At 38.3% G+C, this 18,102-nt stretch overlaps 1 protein-coding gene across 1 annotated transcript; it reads left to right on the plus strand.

The window, feature by feature from the left end:
• The first annotated feature begins 2,918 nt into the window (after window positions 1-2,918).
• On the plus strand, window positions 2,919-11,657 carry LOC124287420 (thyroid transcription factor 1-like). Its single transcript, XM_046723961.1, has 2 exons — window positions 2,919-3,407; window positions 8,601-11,657. Exons 1-2 carry the CDS (start codon window positions 3,041-3,043, stop codon window positions 9,464-9,466), a joined length of 1,233 nt encoding a protein of 410 aa, XP_046579917.1. The 5' UTR covers window positions 2,919-3,040; the 3' UTR covers window positions 9,467-11,657.
• The last annotated feature ends 6,445 nt before the right edge of the window (window positions 11,658-18,102 follow it).

Below are 18,102 nucleotides of genomic sequence, written 5' to 3' on the forward strand. Positions count from 1 at the left end.
TATTGTCCACAGTGATTATAGAAAGGTTCTATACGGGGTTTCTTATGTTATAATCCGCTAGTGTGCGAGCGGGGACCGGCTAGTGGGTCGGTGTTTGCCACCACTTCTCACGATACGCAACTGACTACTGCATCAATACCCAGACCCTCCCCTCTCATTTTCCACAATGGCAAAACTAAACAAGATATTTCTTAATGCCCCTTTTCAACAACAAATACAAGTCCCTACGTATTCACTAGGGTTTGTTCACAAAACACTCTCGCTTCAACACAAGCGCTGCAGGGAGCGTATGGCTTTTAGAAATTTCTAATGGTGGAGAGATTCGGTAGAAAGGCTCGAATTTCTTCCTCTCTTCCTCTGAGTTATATACAAAATATATTATGTACACATTTTATAGTTAAATAACAGCCTCGGCGTGGTATAAGCGCTCTCATTATAAGCGATATCGCTCCATCCATTCATAAGTATAAAGAGCAAATTTGAATACCACGGTCCGTCGGGGAGGGTATTCTTCCCTAACGAGGTTCGCCTCTCGTGAAAATTACATTATTACGGAGTACAACATATGCCGAGAGATGGTGTTATAGAAATATGAGGGTCTAATAATAGGGTTGGTTGAGGGGTGGTGCGTTCGGAGGTGGGCAGGGACCAATATTTACATCATCCTTATTCCCATAATTTGATCTGCCATACACTCTTAGGCGAGTCTCCAAACTACGATTATAGAAACAAGCAATTAAAAAACTTTTAACGGAGGACCTGTTCCTCTTAACCAGTGTCTATCGATTAAAGGAGATATTATCACTTTTTAGTCATTTGGACTAAATTTGCGACTTGTGCGATGCAAAACCTCTGTACGAGCGGTTTTCCAAGCTAACGCTTTCCTATTGAGTCGCCAATCGGTTGGTTGTTTTTCGCTCGTTCGCTTTTGAAAAGAGAAGCAATTTACTGTGGAAGTAGTAACTGTCCCTGTAGCGCTTAAGAAACGGCGTTCAATAGGCGCGCACAGCATTACAATAAATCGCCTCAGTCAACTCTGTGAATAGCAGAAACACGTGTTAGAAAACTGTTAAGAAATCCCATTTCATAGCAAGAAGACGGGGTTTTGTCATATCGCTAGGTGGATCTAGACTTCAACCGAGAAAGCCATAAGCATCTGATAATAAGCTCTCTGTGTCCCGATCCGCGCAGCAATCAAACACCCCCGGTCGAAATATTTGTAGGGTTTTGTTGACAAGAGCTCCTCATGGGTTCCTTTTTTTACCATCTGTGCTTTTTGACAAAATATAAGTGATAATAAGCGATTGTATCTACCTGTTTCGTATTATTGGCAAGCTCTGGATATTGGTAGCGGTTTGTGTGGGTATAGCAGAGGATGGAACGTGGAGGGCTTAAGTGTCGCTCGACAAAAATGCGGATCTTTCATACAGCTCAGAGTTCAAACGTTGACAAGTGTATTCTTATTTCTGAAATGTTGTAAATTGCTGATTTGCAAAGATCAACAAGAGCTAGTGTTGGGTAACAATGTGTATTTATATATATGTAAGTAAATATCATACGTGGCTCATTGTATACGCGTTCATATGAAAATAGTTATTTAAAGTTCGTTGTATATAAACAAGTTTACATTTTAAGGGATATGTTTCAATCACAATCTATGTTTAAAAGTATAAGGACGTCTAGTGTTGGGTCGTCATCTTCAAGTTATGTATCTAAGACTCCTATTATTAAATTGCTCCGAATGGGTGAACATCAATTGAATTTTCGTTTAAAAAATGATATAACAAACCATGATGTTGATGCTGAATATAACTTATGTGGCGTCTTAGGGAAACATAGACCATTCAGTATGTCTTAACGGGTTTGGACGATAGTGATTTTATATTACAGTTACCTATTATTTTTATGTTAATTTTATTTATATATTATATCATTTTTATATCAAGATAGACGAATTTAACGGCACATATTCTGGTTTAAAGAACAGCAAAACAACGTTTTTATGACATTGTAATTCGTAGATACTGGTATAATTTATCAGTACTTTGGGATAGATTAGATAATTATTGAACACCTCTCTGAAGTAAAAATAGCAACATTTCAAGGACGAATTGAACATAAAAATAACATGGTTTTCCCTAGTAAAAATATCAAATATATATTAGAATTGCATATTTTCGACAAAGGGTTTTTACTCGTATATCCCATTCCTGAAGCTGATCCAATTCACGTTTTCTAGTCCAAGCGAACTGAATACAGTTGTATATATCCCAGAGATATCCCATCATCCGTGCGTATCAGAAATGATAAAGTCAGCTCTAAAGTTGTTTAGAAGTCAGGTTTTAAGAGTCTGTGGCGTGCCAACCCGGCAACAAAAGTCTACAAACGCTCCTCGTAGACTACAGCTACTATATACACAAACAACTTCACGCTATCCTAATAGATTACTGAACAAAAGTTTCATCGACTTCCAGTTCATTAAATAATCGTTTTTCTTGTCTGATTGATGCGGCTAAGCGGTGTCTATTAGCCGGCGAGCCTCCCCTCTCGTTTCCCGTCTTCGTCTCATAATCGCTACTTGACACCGGCCCGCCTTCATGGACCGAATCACTATGGCGGTACGTATTGCTACTTTCTTCCCATCTATGGACGTTCAGTCCAAATTCGGTACGTAAATTCTGTTCCTAGTCGCATTTCTCAAGCGTGGCTGAATTTTCTTACGGGGATCAGTACTTATCGATTCGCTGGATTAATCAATCAGCGACGGCTCAACTCGCCTGTCGATCAGTCACCCGTGACGTCACCTAGCCAATCTCCTTGCAGCGGTGGGCGGAGCTTGCGGCGATGGTGGCAGCCTACTGGTCGGTTTGCGCGTGCGCAGAGTTGTGGTAGGGCCGGCTCGGATTTGACGGACGGTATAGAAATCTTGAGATGAGTTGATGATCTACACTGTAGTACTTGAGTGGCCAAGTGTCTACACACAACACACGAGTTGTCAACAGCAGACTCCCAGAACCGAGCCAGGCGAGCGATCGGTTCTATGTCGCTTTCTCAGTGGAGCGCTGCTATGTCCCTGAGCCCAAAGCATACTACACCGTTTTCCGTCACAGATATACTCTCACCACTGGATCACGAGAATTACAAGAAGACAACCATCGAGGCGGCAATTCCGCCCCTCACCCCATACCGTAATACCCAACACCCCCAGAGCATGACAGGCATGGGTGGGATGGGGGGCATGAGTGTCCCCGTCACGAACCCCTACCACAACTACGTACCCCCCTTGTCTCACCACACCGGCTCCTTCCCCTCCCAGTACTGCCAAGGGTCGGATCTGGCTTACGGCGACCCCACAAGACATTCAACATCATCATGGTACGGTACCAACCCGGATCCCAGATTCGCATGTAAGTAATACTTCTTTATTTAAAAAGATAGTATCATATGTTGTTCATTTTTATGACTAAATTTACACATGTGCTTGGGTCTATGATGGGCGTCAAAGTAGGGTTTGTGTTTTCAAATCGTATTCCGTAATGGTGTTATAAATGTTTTATCTCACGGACAGGGATGTGTGGCCAACTTTAACTGGAACACAGCAGAAGGAGATAATTTGTCAGCGATAAACGGGTACAGCGTATGATAGGGTTAAACATCCTGTTTGGGTATACACAGTGTTCATGTTCAGCGTTCTATTCAGCTTTCAACTTTCTTTGTGACCAGGGCGAGGTTATATATAAACGGGTTAATATTTATTGATGATTTGCATTACTCGCTGAGCTGAGTTTCTGACGGGGATTTTGGCAGTTTGTGTCGAGTGATTGTCGACGACCCTCAGCCCCTTACCTAGCTCTCGAGATCTGAGAAGACGCTTCTAGTTATGTTGGTCACTCTCACCTCTTCATCCCCCTACCCCGGGGGTGACTGGACCAGCGCTAGACCCCGGGAACTACAACCAGTACTACACTACACATCGCCACGATACACTGGCAGTGTCCAATCTTTATTGCTAAAACGCCCAAGTTTACAAAGTTGTTGCCACAAAGTTCACCTACGTTTATCCGTTGTTTAATAAGTTTTAAAATGATTGAATGTTTAAAGTGTTCCCGTCAAGACGATAACAGTTTTAAGCAAACACAGTTGGTGGAAGGCAAAAGTAAATAATATGTTTGAACAAACTCTTCATGAATTTGTGATTTTCCTTTACCTCCAGTAAAATTGGATAGTCTGGAAATTTAATATCTTCGACACTAGACGGGGCAGTTGACGGCACTTCGCTTTGTTGTATAGACTTGTATTCCACGTCGTTCGGCCCCATTCCATAGTTTAGTTGAGTCAACACAGTAAAAGCTCCGAACCTGACAATTTCAGTAATTCAGTTTTAAGAGTCAAAAACTGAATTTCTTTACACAGCAATTATTTTCAGTCTTTGGAAACAGCATGTTCTCGTGCTTTTGATCTTTTATAGAAAACAAATTTTGTGTTTATTATCAAAAATAATATTTGAAATGGAATTTGTGATGTTATAATATTCCGTGTATTTGGAAAACAGAACTTAACACGGTAAAAGTGAAATCTGGTGCAGTATCCACGTTTTTCGAGGGCCGATCTTATTATTGTGTTGTAAATTTTAGAGATGCGTTGACAGCTTGAAATCAAACAGAGAGCCTTGTCATATATTCATCACTTTGTTTATCTCGGCAAATACATTGCTTGCTCCTGTCATTAATTGATTTGTGTATATTTAACTCGCGGGATACATCCGGGGTATTGACACTGTGTTCATGCCTGTATTTAGAGAACATATCAGTTATTAGTCAGTGCTAATTTGTCAGTGGTGAAATACACGAACAGGTGTGCGTTATGTTAGACACACCATCCCCCTCCCAGATTCAAATCCCTACCCCCGGGATTACTGTCAGTATCATGGGGGATTTTAGCCGGTGCCCAGGGATAACTGTCACTACCAGCAGGTTTAGTGGTTTCATTTTCAACCAGGATTCATTGATTATCCATCAGAAAACGTCCAATTTTAAGACAAAAATCGAAGCTATTGTTGCGAAGAAAACAGTCGATTGTAAACGCGAGAAGAAGGTTGATTGTTATTTTTAGAAGAATTAATATCTTAGAGGAAACAGTCCTATATGTATTGACCCTCCGCGCGGTTAAAACGCCCCAGCGATTCAAACATTTCGTTAAAAAATAGAAAAACAGGAAAAATTGAATTTGAAAGGGATCCAGCGAAATAGTGGTGTTGATTGTTTGTATAGTGTAGTGTTCTTGTGCTGCATATTGTATAGACTTCTATACACGATGTAGCCCGGCCATTAATGCATATCCGACTACAATCAGATAAACACATCAGGACTTATTCCAACAATCCATTTGATTGTGTGGGTAAATATTCTTAAAGTATTACGCATACAATTTAATAAACACGGTTATAAGTTTAATATTCTTTACATTCCATTTATTTTCTAAATCGATACGCGACAGTTGTCCGCCATTCTTCTCCTAACGATCGGTGTACCTGGGGAAGTTCATGCTTTGTAATAAAGATAATTTTCCAATACGTTCAGAATATCAATATAATACACTTGTCTTACTTTTACTTCTTATCTTTATTTCTCCCTTTACCTTCATAAAACATGCATTTTACACCCAACATTACCGATAATGCACCCCGCCTAAATTTACTTGAATAATATGAAACAATACACTGGGAACTTTATGTATTTATGGTGCTTTCATAGTGCGTATAGCACTCTGATAATTTAGGTAATCTAAGTGTCATATCTATTAACATACCTATTACGTAAAATATAGTTATATGTGATCAAATACAAAATTCTGATCCTCTCTAGAAGCACGAGCCAGAGTGGTGTATAACAAAAATATATCGTTGACATTAATACCCAACGATGTTGTCTGTCCAAGCTTGTCTTGACCAGTGGTCAACCCACACCACACCTGTGTCGGATTTACCCGCCCGTGGCTATTATCACCAATTATCCCCACTTTGTAGCGTTGTCCGTCACTCAGGAAAGGTGCGAATCGTCACAGCTAGGGCGCTAGTGAAGAATAGAAAACGCTAAAACCATTACGACTTGTTTGGGTGCGCGATTACCCCCGGATCAAGCGCGCAGGGGCAGAGTAGCCCACCGGGTGCCCCGAAAACTTTCACACCTTCCCCCTAATAGTACTGTTTTGTTTCTCACCGTCAGATTAAGAAGAACACCTGGAATTATGTAGAGTGTATTTTATTTATGAATCAATCGGAAACCCATTTGACAGCTCGGAAGACCCGTTATGGATGAGTCGTTCAAATGATTACCGAAGATTGTTGAGTGTCGCAAGTTTGTTTAACTGAATGGTCAATAACCGTGTTTGAGAAAATGAGACGCAAATTTTATTTTACGTGTGAAAAATGTCAAACAATCATGTTGCGTCTGGAAGATGATTGTAAATTATTTTTATAAGATGGGAATGTCTGTTAAGCTTTATAGCGACCAATCAATTTAAAACAAATTATGAAAAATCGATTGAAATATTGGGTCAAAATCAAACATCTGTTCTCCTACCAGATTCTCAATTCAATTTCCCTAATTAAAGGTTTTTGTGTAAAATGCCCTCTATTGAAGATCAAATATGAAAATGGAAAAATCTATTACATTTGCGATTGATTTAGGTAATTGCTGACTATTGGGAATTATTAGGTTCGCGGTATGGCGGATCGTAGAGCCCATCGCTGTTTTCTGTCTCTGAAATCTGGGAACGGAAACCGCAGTGTAGCACCGCGGAAACTCTCTCTGCACCCGCATTCCTGGCTAAAATGAAAACCATTAGACCGTTTTTTTAAAGAAACACGTTTTGTGACAAGGAATAGTGTTTGTTTAATACGAAGCGATGCGACGATTTCATCAGGTTTGAAGGGGTATTTATGTAAACCCGCATTATGTATAAAGAAAAACTTGAAAGCTTTTCATTTTCAATTTATCCTTACATCCGTTTCTAAATTCACTGAAACGAAATATATTGTTTGAGAAATTAATAATATTAATCGCGGAGTTATTTCTTTGACGCAAGTTAAAAGGCATTTGTGCACCGTACTGAATCATTATCTTGAAAAACACAATGGGAAACATGGAATAGTTGCTATATTATTCATTAGACCGCAAATTCCAAAATCACCTACTTCAAACACCAAAAAGGAAATGACGTGGTCATAACGGCTAATTACCTGTTTCATTCTTGACACTTTTTGGCAACTTAAATTATTAATTTGAAGTCAAACGAATTAATATTTAGAGCTTTTATTCTTTGAGTATCGCTATTGAATTATTCTCATATGATGCAAAATTCGTTCGAAAATGAACTTTATTGTGAAGACGTGTAATACGTAACACGTTATATTCCCCTCGTACTGCATGTTGCGACATTGTCAGAGAAACAAGTGATGTGCAACGTGTTGTCTGAGGGAAATGCAATATAGCATATCGTTCAACCATGCATACTTCGTATTTCGAAATGCACTTGACCTATCACTGTTAGGTATTGTCAGAAAAAAAATGAACAAAAGTTTATCCGACTGTATGTTAACATTTATCATTCTAAAGTATTCTGAAAAAAGTTAAATATTTCCTAAATGCCCCGTTGTATACACTAGTTAATATGAATGTCTGCATTCAATAAATAATTACAAAATAATTATAAGGCTAGTATTATGCTTACATATTGATATGGAAATCGGTACAGCCTTGTTTGCTATGGAATTTAAATCAGGCTAAATATGATTCACAATTTTCTTACGTGATAAGATTTTCCTATCTTATCAGTTGTTAAAAGATTACTTTGCGCTGTTCAACACAAAGCATTGATAGCGCAATGGTGAACTACACTTTAACCAATCCGCTTCACTTCACTTAACTTCTACACTCTGATGCCTGGCCACGCTGCAATCACTTCGTGTCACCCATATACATGTGGTCACTTTTAGAATGTAGTACATATGTTTTTACACATTGATATAAAAATGTTTTTGTTATATTGTGTGTATTAAGCGTTCGATGTACCTCTTAGTTATAATCAATATCACTGGAAACGAAATAATTCAGTCCCAAAGTATCTAAGAGAATTACATGGGTTCTGTACTCTAAGGCTTGTATGCTGGACTAGTTGTGAACCAGGTGAGGGTTTTCTTGATACATCTATTGACAAATCAAAAAACACATGTATGTTGTGATTATTGATACACGCTAATAGAGTGCTATTACGGGTTAATGCTGTTATTGATGTGTGCAATACAAAAGGAATTATTTACGCCCGACCAGAACCATACCATCAAGACCAAGAGAAATAAATTTCTATAGTTTCAGATAATATCAAGCACGGATGATTAAAGATCATTCTGTATTTTCCCATGCTAGTTTTATGTGCATGAATGATCTTAAAAATAAATATTTCAGTTTAACAGATACTTTGGAATATACTTATTTCGTTTTTTTGTGTGTTTTTACTGACTTCGTAACGTTTTATGTTTTTATATTCCGAGAGCACATTTTGACACATTTTGTATCTAACGGCGTCTTCATCTCTTGCAGTTTCACGGCTGGCGATGAACAGCTCCTGTGCAATGTCCTCGATGCCAATGTCTGGAGGGATGGGAACTGGCCTTGGTGGTCTGGACCAGAGCGGGAGGGGGATGCAGTTTCCTTTGACCCAGAGACGCAAGAGGAGGGTGCTCTTCTCCCAGGCTCAGGTTTATGAGTTGGAACGGCGCTTTAAGCAGCAGAAATACCTCTCCGCTCCAGAACGAGAGCATCTGTCTAGCATGATCAACCTAACCCCGACACAGGTTAAAATATGGTTCCAGAACCACCGCTACAAGTGTAAACGTCAACAGAAGGATAAGGAAAAGATGGATCAGACATCAAAGGAAAGCTCAAGCAGTGACAGCAATCAGAACAATGCCAGATCGTCGTCGTCATCGTCGTCAAACTCCCAGTCAGCTCAGGCAAACAACAACAATAACGGTGGCAGCCAAACTTCTCAGTCAAACTCTAACAATCCCTCCCCACGGCGGGTGGCCGTTCCGGTGCTTGTGAAGGATGGGAAACCGTGTGCTAGTTCTGGGAGCAACGACGGAGGAGGAGGAGGTGGTGGTGGCCAACATCAGCAGCAGCAGAGTCAAGGAGGGTCCAGTCACCCGACTGTGTCTCCTTCTCTACAGCACCAGACCTCTCTCCATTCCTCTTGTGCTGTTTCCACTGCCAAGAACCTATCTCACTCAAACACTCTTGGGTCTCCGACCTTAGCCGAGATCTCCGGGTCCCTGTCACACTCTGGGGCGACCTCTCAGTCGAGCCACTCTGTGCTGCACCACGGCTTGGGTGGTTACAACTCCCCCGGCATCAACTCCAACGCCCTCTCCTCTTCCCCGTATCTGGTAAATGGAAGAACTTGGTAACTGGATATATTTCTTCCTTCTTATGGACATAAACACCAGGTGTTATGTGAACTATTCTTGTATACTGTTGTGTCTCGTATGTCATAAACACCCCTCCCCTTCCACCCCCTTACTCACACAAATACTCCTGTTGTTAAATATGCTCGTAAAATTCCCAATCTACCTAGCACCGGGTTTATTTCTCCAAAGCAAATTTGCTGCCGTTTAATGGTCGTCATATCAAACTGTGACCAAAGCTGCATCGCCGAATGAAGGTTTTTATAATGGTGAGCGTGTTTGCCAAGTGCCAATATCCATATCATATAAACGTACAAGGCAATATTCCAAGGACCAATCAAATAGATATGATATTTATAAAACAATCTTTTATTTCTTTTCTCGAACAATATATCGGTACTCCATTTGAAGAAATTCCAGTAATATAGTGTCCTTCTCAGCAATAAGGTCTTCAATTGAAAACCTTCTTATTAAATTCTTTCTTTTTCAAACACTTATTTCAATATCATCAGATCAGCATGCAAGGAATATATAGTTTTTGCATCGTTTATGATCCTCCATCAATATTTCAAGTTCAAATGTTTTTAAAATGAAAAATGATTAACGGCACAGTACTGTTATGTTTGATGGAGCAGTCGGAATCAAGATGTTTTGCATACATTTCGACCAGTATAAAATTATTCAATTTATTTTTTAATTTATGGTGAAACTATGCATAAGTTATTTACATTATATCATGTACTTCATTCTGAAAAAAATAAACCGAATTAGTCAAGTAAAACTTATTTATAATGATTTGACAATCCCGAACATAGTGCCTGTCTATTGGAGATGGATAAACGGAATACAATATACACTTAATTTGAGTGGACCAAACCACGGCCAACGTATACATTGTTCACGATACTTGATGAGCTGGGTAGCTTAATCGAGCAGTTATTCGACACAGAATGAATTTCATTGTTGCGTGTGTCACATGAATATGAGGGAAAACAGTGTTTATCGATCGGAATATACAGCACAATGTGACTACATTGAAAACGAGAGGGGTGGCATTACTTGGTTTACTTTGATAGGAGAAGAATTGATTAAAACACTTGATTCCTTGGTGGGAAGGGCGGGAACGAACAATTCTATTTTGTCCTGATAGACATAATCTGGACAGAAGCACTAGAAGATTCAGAAGTGTGTTTAGTCCGTTTTAAAGTGGTTAACATATATATGTAATAAATAGTTCACTTTCTAAGATAATGATCATATTTTACATTTGATTTTCATAGTAACATGCATTAGACCCATGCGTCATGGCTGCTAGTGTTATAAGTGTATTCTGTCCCCATTTTGTGAAATGTTGTTTTCTGTTAAATTTAGTGATTTTAAAACAATGAATACGCAATTTTATCACAACAAGGTGTCAATATGCAGTAAACCCTTTTGTTTATTGTGTTAGTTTTGTTAAAGTACTGGCTGTCTTGATATCAGGATAACGTAATATTGATAATGGATCAATGTGTGACGTCATTTGCTTACCTGGCACCAGGTGTCTGCACGTGCTATGACACCTATTTGAACATTGTATCCATTTTATGTGTTCCTCTTTTGTAAAATAATTTGAATACATCCTGATCATTTGCTGTTATATTATTTGTTTAGGAACAATGTATTGTGAAGATTGTCTCTGAAAGTGCAATCAATCGATGTAATAATGACATGCACATTGCAGCAAATTTGCTTTAAACGGAATCAGGTGCTAGAACATATTGTTCATGTCATAAATGAACAACGACCTGTCATTCACCCGTGTAAGTTATTAATGTAGATTTCATTACATTACCTTGACAACGTGTTTACTACGTTTGTTCAGAAATTGTATATGGACAATTCTTGCACCCTATCCTTCAAGCGGCCATGTTTGCAGGCGCTAGTTGAACTAGAACAGTTTTACAGCCCCTCCCCCCTTCTCAACCCACTATAAACCGGGATCCTGGTGTCATTAAATTGAGGCGGACATGGGGGTTTATTTACCCACGTTGTGTCCAATACTTGCAATAAGGCGTCTTGTCGGACCAGCGCAGGTTTTCGATCTATTGCGGAACAATGTCCTTCGATGTGTAGATTTCATATTTTGTTCACCACTTAAGGCCTCTAGGCCCGTGGTTAACGTTATTCAGAAATAAATTTTTCTTATGTGGAATTTCCCTTTGTCTATTTCTTTATGTATTGATTGTCTCGCTGGTTTAAAGCCCTGTGTGGAAAATTCAAGGAACAATTTCATTTCGTTCAAAAAACGATTATGATGTCATGTTTTAAGAATGCCCGTCATAGTAGAGTTGTTCAAAATGTGTCAACGTCTATGTATGTGATGAAGTGGTATTGACGTTCTATAACGAGGAGTGACACGCTTTTCAATTGTACTTGGTTTTCACTTCCTGATGATTGACAGTTAACCCCTGTTAAACCATAAACGTGTCTGTCGTACAAGGATATCTTTGTTGTATAACAATATTGTAAAGCATGTGTTCATCTTCGTAAAGAATTCCAAATAATCTTACTAATTACTATATGTTGGTAGATATAACAGAAGCTCTTCATTACACACAATTTTTAACAGAAAATGTTTTTCATTTTGATTTGCAAAACAATTTCTTAAAATAAACTATTCAGTCATAAATTCTATGTAACCAACTTATTAGCTTATAGAATACCAGAATTACAACTGTTAGTTTTCTCAGTAACACTTGCATTTATAAAACGCAAAAACTATTTCGGAGATAGAAAAGGAATCAGTGATGTGAATGTTTATTCACCTCACCTTATTATACACCTTATTAAAGTAAGCAATGACGTGTTGACGTTAAGTGAGCATTCATGAATTCAATTAATTCAAAACTATTAATATCAGTGAATCATTTAAAATTGCTTTCCAACCTTAACCTCGATCGGAGACTACAGTATTGTATATTTCACAGGTATGTTTCCGTTTTGCCAATAACACTTACTAGGTGTTATAGATACTCTGAACATGTATACGTATTTACATTCGTACCTGTTTACATCTTTGTAAATCTTTCAAATCTGGAGATCTGTTATCTCAGTGAGCGTGACAAAATATCCAACTCTGTGTACACATACAGTCATCCACGATACGCTACACCCCGAACAAGACTTTTCCTTGCTGGAGGTGTGAGCACCTGTATGTAGATTCCAGGGACGACATATTATTCTGTAGACGTCTCCAGGCCACTGAACATAAGACGGGTACAAGCCGCAAGGAAGAGTAGCTCCACTTCCATGTATGCAATTATACCGCCGCGGTTCAGTCCCCGTGTACCTGGCAATTACCTAGTATTTAGTATTAAACGTATTGCTGAGACCTCTATTGTCCCGTTAATCGTTCCCATTGGGTCTTTATGAACTTAATCAGATTGTACATAGCATTACAGTTTACAAGGGGTAGTGTGTAGGTCCCTTCCATACCCATCTTCGTCATGGAACAGGCTTCGTGGCTGTCAGACAGTCGTCAAATGTCTCTGTTTAAAGTTGTTTTGTGAATATGACGACAGCTTCTGCTCTGCTCTGCTCTGCTCTGCTCTGCTCTGCTCTGCTCTGCTATGCTATGCTATGCTATGCTATGCTATGCTATGCTATGCTATGCTATGCTATGCTATGCTATGCTAAGCTAAGTATATTAATACTAGTCCATGCCTCACTCTGTTTTGTTTCAACGTGGATATTCTTTAGTTTTCTGTTTGAAGGAAACTTAAGTATTTCTTTTTCATATTGTCTAAAAACAACTTCTACGTGTCCTAAAGTAATTTTTTAATGTATTTTTAGATCGCCTCATGGTCCTGAGGTGTTATCAGAGCTATCTGAATATCAACCGAGAAAGGTAGTTACTGTTAGAGCAAGGCAAGGACCTTCGTTTGTTAGTCTCTTGTTAAATGAAGGACTTTAAATTTAGTTATATAACCCACTGAATAGGGTAACGGTAGTAATGACAATACGTTTTAGTGATTGTACCAAATGCCCACGCCTTATACGGTAGTAATGACAATACGTTTTAGTGATTGTACCAAATGCCCACTCCTTATACGGTAGTAATGACAATACGTTTTAGTGGTTGTACCAAATGCCCACGCCTTATACGGTAGTAATGACAATACGTTTTAGTGATTGTACCAAATGCCCACGCCTTATACGGTAGTAATGACAATACGTTTTAGTGATTGTACCAAATGCCCACGCCTTATACGGTAGTAATGACAATACGTTTTAGTGATTGTACCAAATGCCCACGCCTTATACGCATGATACAGGGGAGACTAAACATACAAAGGCCGAACTATTTAAAACACCCTTTTACCAGTTTGAAATATAATGGGAATAATAATATTTATAACGTTTAAATCGTAAATTGTGTTAATGATGTCTAAAATGGGGTAACACAAAACCAGATCCACCTTGTAGATTATGTACAGTTATGATGTCACCTAGTCCTCCTGTCAACTCGCGGGGGAATAATGATCTTCTACAGTAACACACTCCAGTGATAGATACATCCATATTTGAAGAAGATTGCTGCTGAATCCCGTTTGTGTTGGATAAATATAAAGTGTGGGTATTCAAATAAAAGCATTTTTTATATGTCTGTAAGGATTCAAATGCTTTTTAAGCATCTTATAAAATTATATCACATTTGAAGTGTTGTCAGCAGTGTAAAGGTTAATGTTGATCTCCATCTTTCCATCCCCGTCATGTCAACTCTGTCTCTCTCCCTACACCTACAGCTCTATACAAAGCACTGTGTTTGTCTTGCAGTGCACAGATATATAATCTTCACCATCCTGGTCAGGTGAACACATAGCAGTGGATAACAGAGGCTTTGTAGCGGTTAAACATGCCATAGAATACATCTTCTATAGAAGGAAAATAGGGAAACTTCCAAATGTTTTCATACAGCAGTTTTAAAAGGACACAGATGTTCAAACTTTGCTTTTCAGAAATGATCTGCTCCACAAATATTGCTCTGATGTTAGCGTTATTAGTTTTCACATTATTCGGTTTGGTGATGTGTGTTTGAGGATGCTCGGAGCTTGGTGTGTGTGGGTTACCTACATGTTAATGAGATCGTTTATAGTGTGGTATGTGAATGTATCAACAGTTTCCCTCAATTCTAAGTCATTTGTTTTATATCAAATGACATTCGTCACAGCAAATATGTTTCTGTTTGAGAATTTTTTTCAAAATACTTCAAAAGTTGTAACTTGTCTTATACATATGTCCCAAGAATTAAACATACACATACATTGCTGTTAAAGAAACCGGGCTCTCATACTATTTTAATATGTTCTAGTCTAAGGATGTACACACATAATTAGTTCAACGTACACATAAGGCAGCCTTCATGTTTTGCATAAGCAGTTAAATGTCACCAACAATCAGTGAACGAAATAATTCACCTTACTTGTAAAAGGTAACCTTTTTATACAGTCAGCGAAATGTAACCATCTCAAGTTGAAGCTTCCACTGACAGTCAAGATGTTCAGATGGTGTCCTTTTCTATGGAGTAGAAACCGTCACGGATGAGGAACCGACAATCCCCTGTGTACAGAGGGTGGGTGGGAAGGTCTGTGCACACATGATCTAGGCCGCTTACTTCATTCAACATTTCAATTACATTGAACATTGCAAAGGCGATGAACCGACAAACTTGTGTCTAGGGTACTATGTTAGTTAGCCTAGAACGAGGTTGTGTGTGAAGTTAGTGGCCGTAGTTTAGCCTTGTACTGGCTGCTCGTGGCTGAGGAATGTGTACGGTGTTCATATTGGCACTATAGGGATTGAAGTCAATGGCATTGCTTGATGTAGTCTATCGTTCTTGAACGGTCTTAATGCTGTACTATAATGTTTTTCATGCCAGCACATTATAAAGTGTAAGAATTAGGAAGCAGAGTGACTCTTCAGATGTCTGATAACATATTGTAATGTCTACTAAAAGCATCCTTGTGTTTCTCATGAAATATTTTCTTCTTGAAAATGTGGAACAGTTTTTATATTTGATTATCAGAAAAAAAGGCGGTTTTGTGGAAGGTCTCTTGTGATGTTATATTTTGGTAGTGAATGTTATGTTTTTGGAATTAAACATAAACAGTACCATTTGTTAGGTCCCTGGTGGTATACATACTATCAGTTCGTTTGGGAAATTTTCTTAAATGTATGTAAAGTATTAGTATGTGCATAATCAATATTAGGATATCATGATATAATATGTTGAGTTACTGCGTTGTACATTTTTTTTATGACGAAGCTCTATGACTATATGAATATTCGCAATGCTAGAAGGTGTGTGTATGGAGTGGTATAAAGATTATATTTATTTTATAAAAACCTTTTTCTATCTTTTTTTTATTTTTATTTATTTTTTTATTTTTTGGGTGGGTGGGAGGAGTGGGTAATTTTAGCCATTTAGTGAGGACACTGTCAGCAGGTGTCATTTTGTTTGTCAACAATATATAGCACTACCATATACGTCCAACAAAAATATCTGTCTGCAATTTGCAAGATGTGGTAAAACATTATCTGTCTTACATAATAATAGGAACATGTTCATAAATATCCCTTTCGGGTTCTGTATGAGCCGTCAATCTAAAACAACGTCAGCTAACAATGCGTCGCAAGTATCTGCCGAAACAGATTTCATTAGGTGTAAAGCGCAAAACAGTGATGACATTTATAGCAGTTGATCACTGAAAATCAGTGATGACACCATTAGGTTGCTACAGTATATGCATGTTCTACCGGTAGAACACATTTCACACAGACAAATATGTTGACAGTTGCCCGACGTTGACATACATGGCAAAATATGTCACATTAACGAGATGCTTGGAATTGGGAGGTACCGTATTGATAAGTGTATCGTATTCATCCAATCACTACTCATGTGGATACAAAACGTGGCTGATACAGTTTACATAATTAGACCTCTCTGTAATCATACAAAGCAGACATTCACTGAAATATAACACCAGTATGGAGAAGCGTTACACTGAAAAAAAATTATTTTGACTTTTAATCTTCTATCTGGTCTTTATAGATAACGGGTAAACCTTGAAACCATCACATTACCGAGCCAGAATGTGTTGTTGCTTCGGTGAGTTGATACAATCCATGTACATCTAAATCGTGAATAATATAAATATAACAAACACGTAAGATTTCATACTTGTTATCAACGAACCCAACATTCACTAACTGCTTCTTCAGCTAAAATGATTGACAAATCAGAAATGAATTTCATCACGCATAAATAGAATCTTTAGAAGAACGGTAATCGATGGTTCTCACAAATCTCGTCTATTTACTCACCACTGAAAATTATCATCACAAAATTATTCTAATTGCAGGGAGATTTATGGTATCGTATTCTGATCCAGAAATAATCACACGATGAGTTTAATGTGGGGATTTATGGTCCATCCCCATAATATAGTAATTATTGCTGTATGGGCATATGGGGGGAATCGATACTTGCCCCCGAGCAACCGGAGACCGGTCTTTGGGTATAAAGCGATGCCAGTCGGCGACACTTGGTCCATTGTCTGTCTCTCTGATGGCATCTACTTCCTCAATGTGATATACAATTAATTGTTCGTATTATTCCTTCTTCTACTTCTTCATCCCTATCTTCATCTTCTTCTCCTTCCGAAGCAACAGTAAAGCCATGTTAGTTATGACTGATATACTTATAGATGATGATGGGCCCACTAATACACAAAATGGAGACGATCAATTACCTTATGTTGCATTATACAAATGATAAAACCCTTTTCCATGAGCATTAGAAATTTCTTCTAAAAAGCAGAATCTACTTTTCGATTTTGACTATACCATAAATATATATTTATGAATCAGTTGCGTATAAATAACAAATATGCAATCTGTATGTGTCTTACAGCCTCTGCAATGCACATTTGAAGTCATTTCAATATATATTGCATTTTAATAAGCTCAGAAATGGTACTGAAGGTAATATTATTCATATGTGTTTGGAAACCTAAAATTAATTAACAGATGAGCTTTACCATTTAAAGATTCACGAAGGAATACAATTAATATGACGCTCGGCACACAGCCCCAGAATTTAATGTGAAAGAAATGGTAGCACTGGCCAGATCATCCCGCTATTCAAGGTTCATCCCAAGATGTTATCGACACGGCCTACATGTCGTTGTCTCAATAAAGACATTCTATCGCCGCGTTCTATTTACAATGTTTTCAGTTCATTTGAAGGTATTATGCATCACTCCGAATTTAATTACATTCAAGTGCAATTCACCCACCATATCTCAACAAGGCTTAATAAAATTCAGAAATCTGCCGTATCAAATTTCCTGAGATTTCTCCAGATGTATGTTTGTATACGATGTTGAAACTGACATGCTACGTCCAAGTGTAATATATGGAGATTACATGAAGCTGGAGAGTAGTTAAGACAGTGGGTTTGGTATCTGTTGACAATTGACATCTATACACCCCAACAGCCGCAATAAACCCTCCCTTTGGCCTGTCGCCTACTTGTAAAGTGCCCGGATGTTTATAGACATGGCAAAGTTGTCAGATCGGGCCAGTGAGCACCA

This window comes from Haliotis rubra, unplaced genomic scaffold (assembly GCF_003918875.1).
Source record: "Haliotis rubra isolate DU_JTF1 unplaced genomic scaffold, ASM391887v1 Scf40, whole genome shotgun sequence".
In the NCBI taxonomy this organism is placed as follows: domain Eukaryota; kingdom Metazoa; phylum Mollusca; class Gastropoda; order Lepetellida; family Haliotidae; genus Haliotis; species Haliotis rubra.

Coding starts and splice junctions, on each gene's coding strand:
- LOC124287420 (XM_046723961.1), top strand. CDS start 3,041: ATGTCGCTTTCTCAGTGGAGCGCTGCTATGTCCCTGAGCCCAAAGCAT. Junction 3,408..8,600: donor CCCGGATCCCAGATTCGCAT/GTAAGTAATACT, acceptor CATCTCTTGCAG/TTTCACGGCTGGCGATGAAC.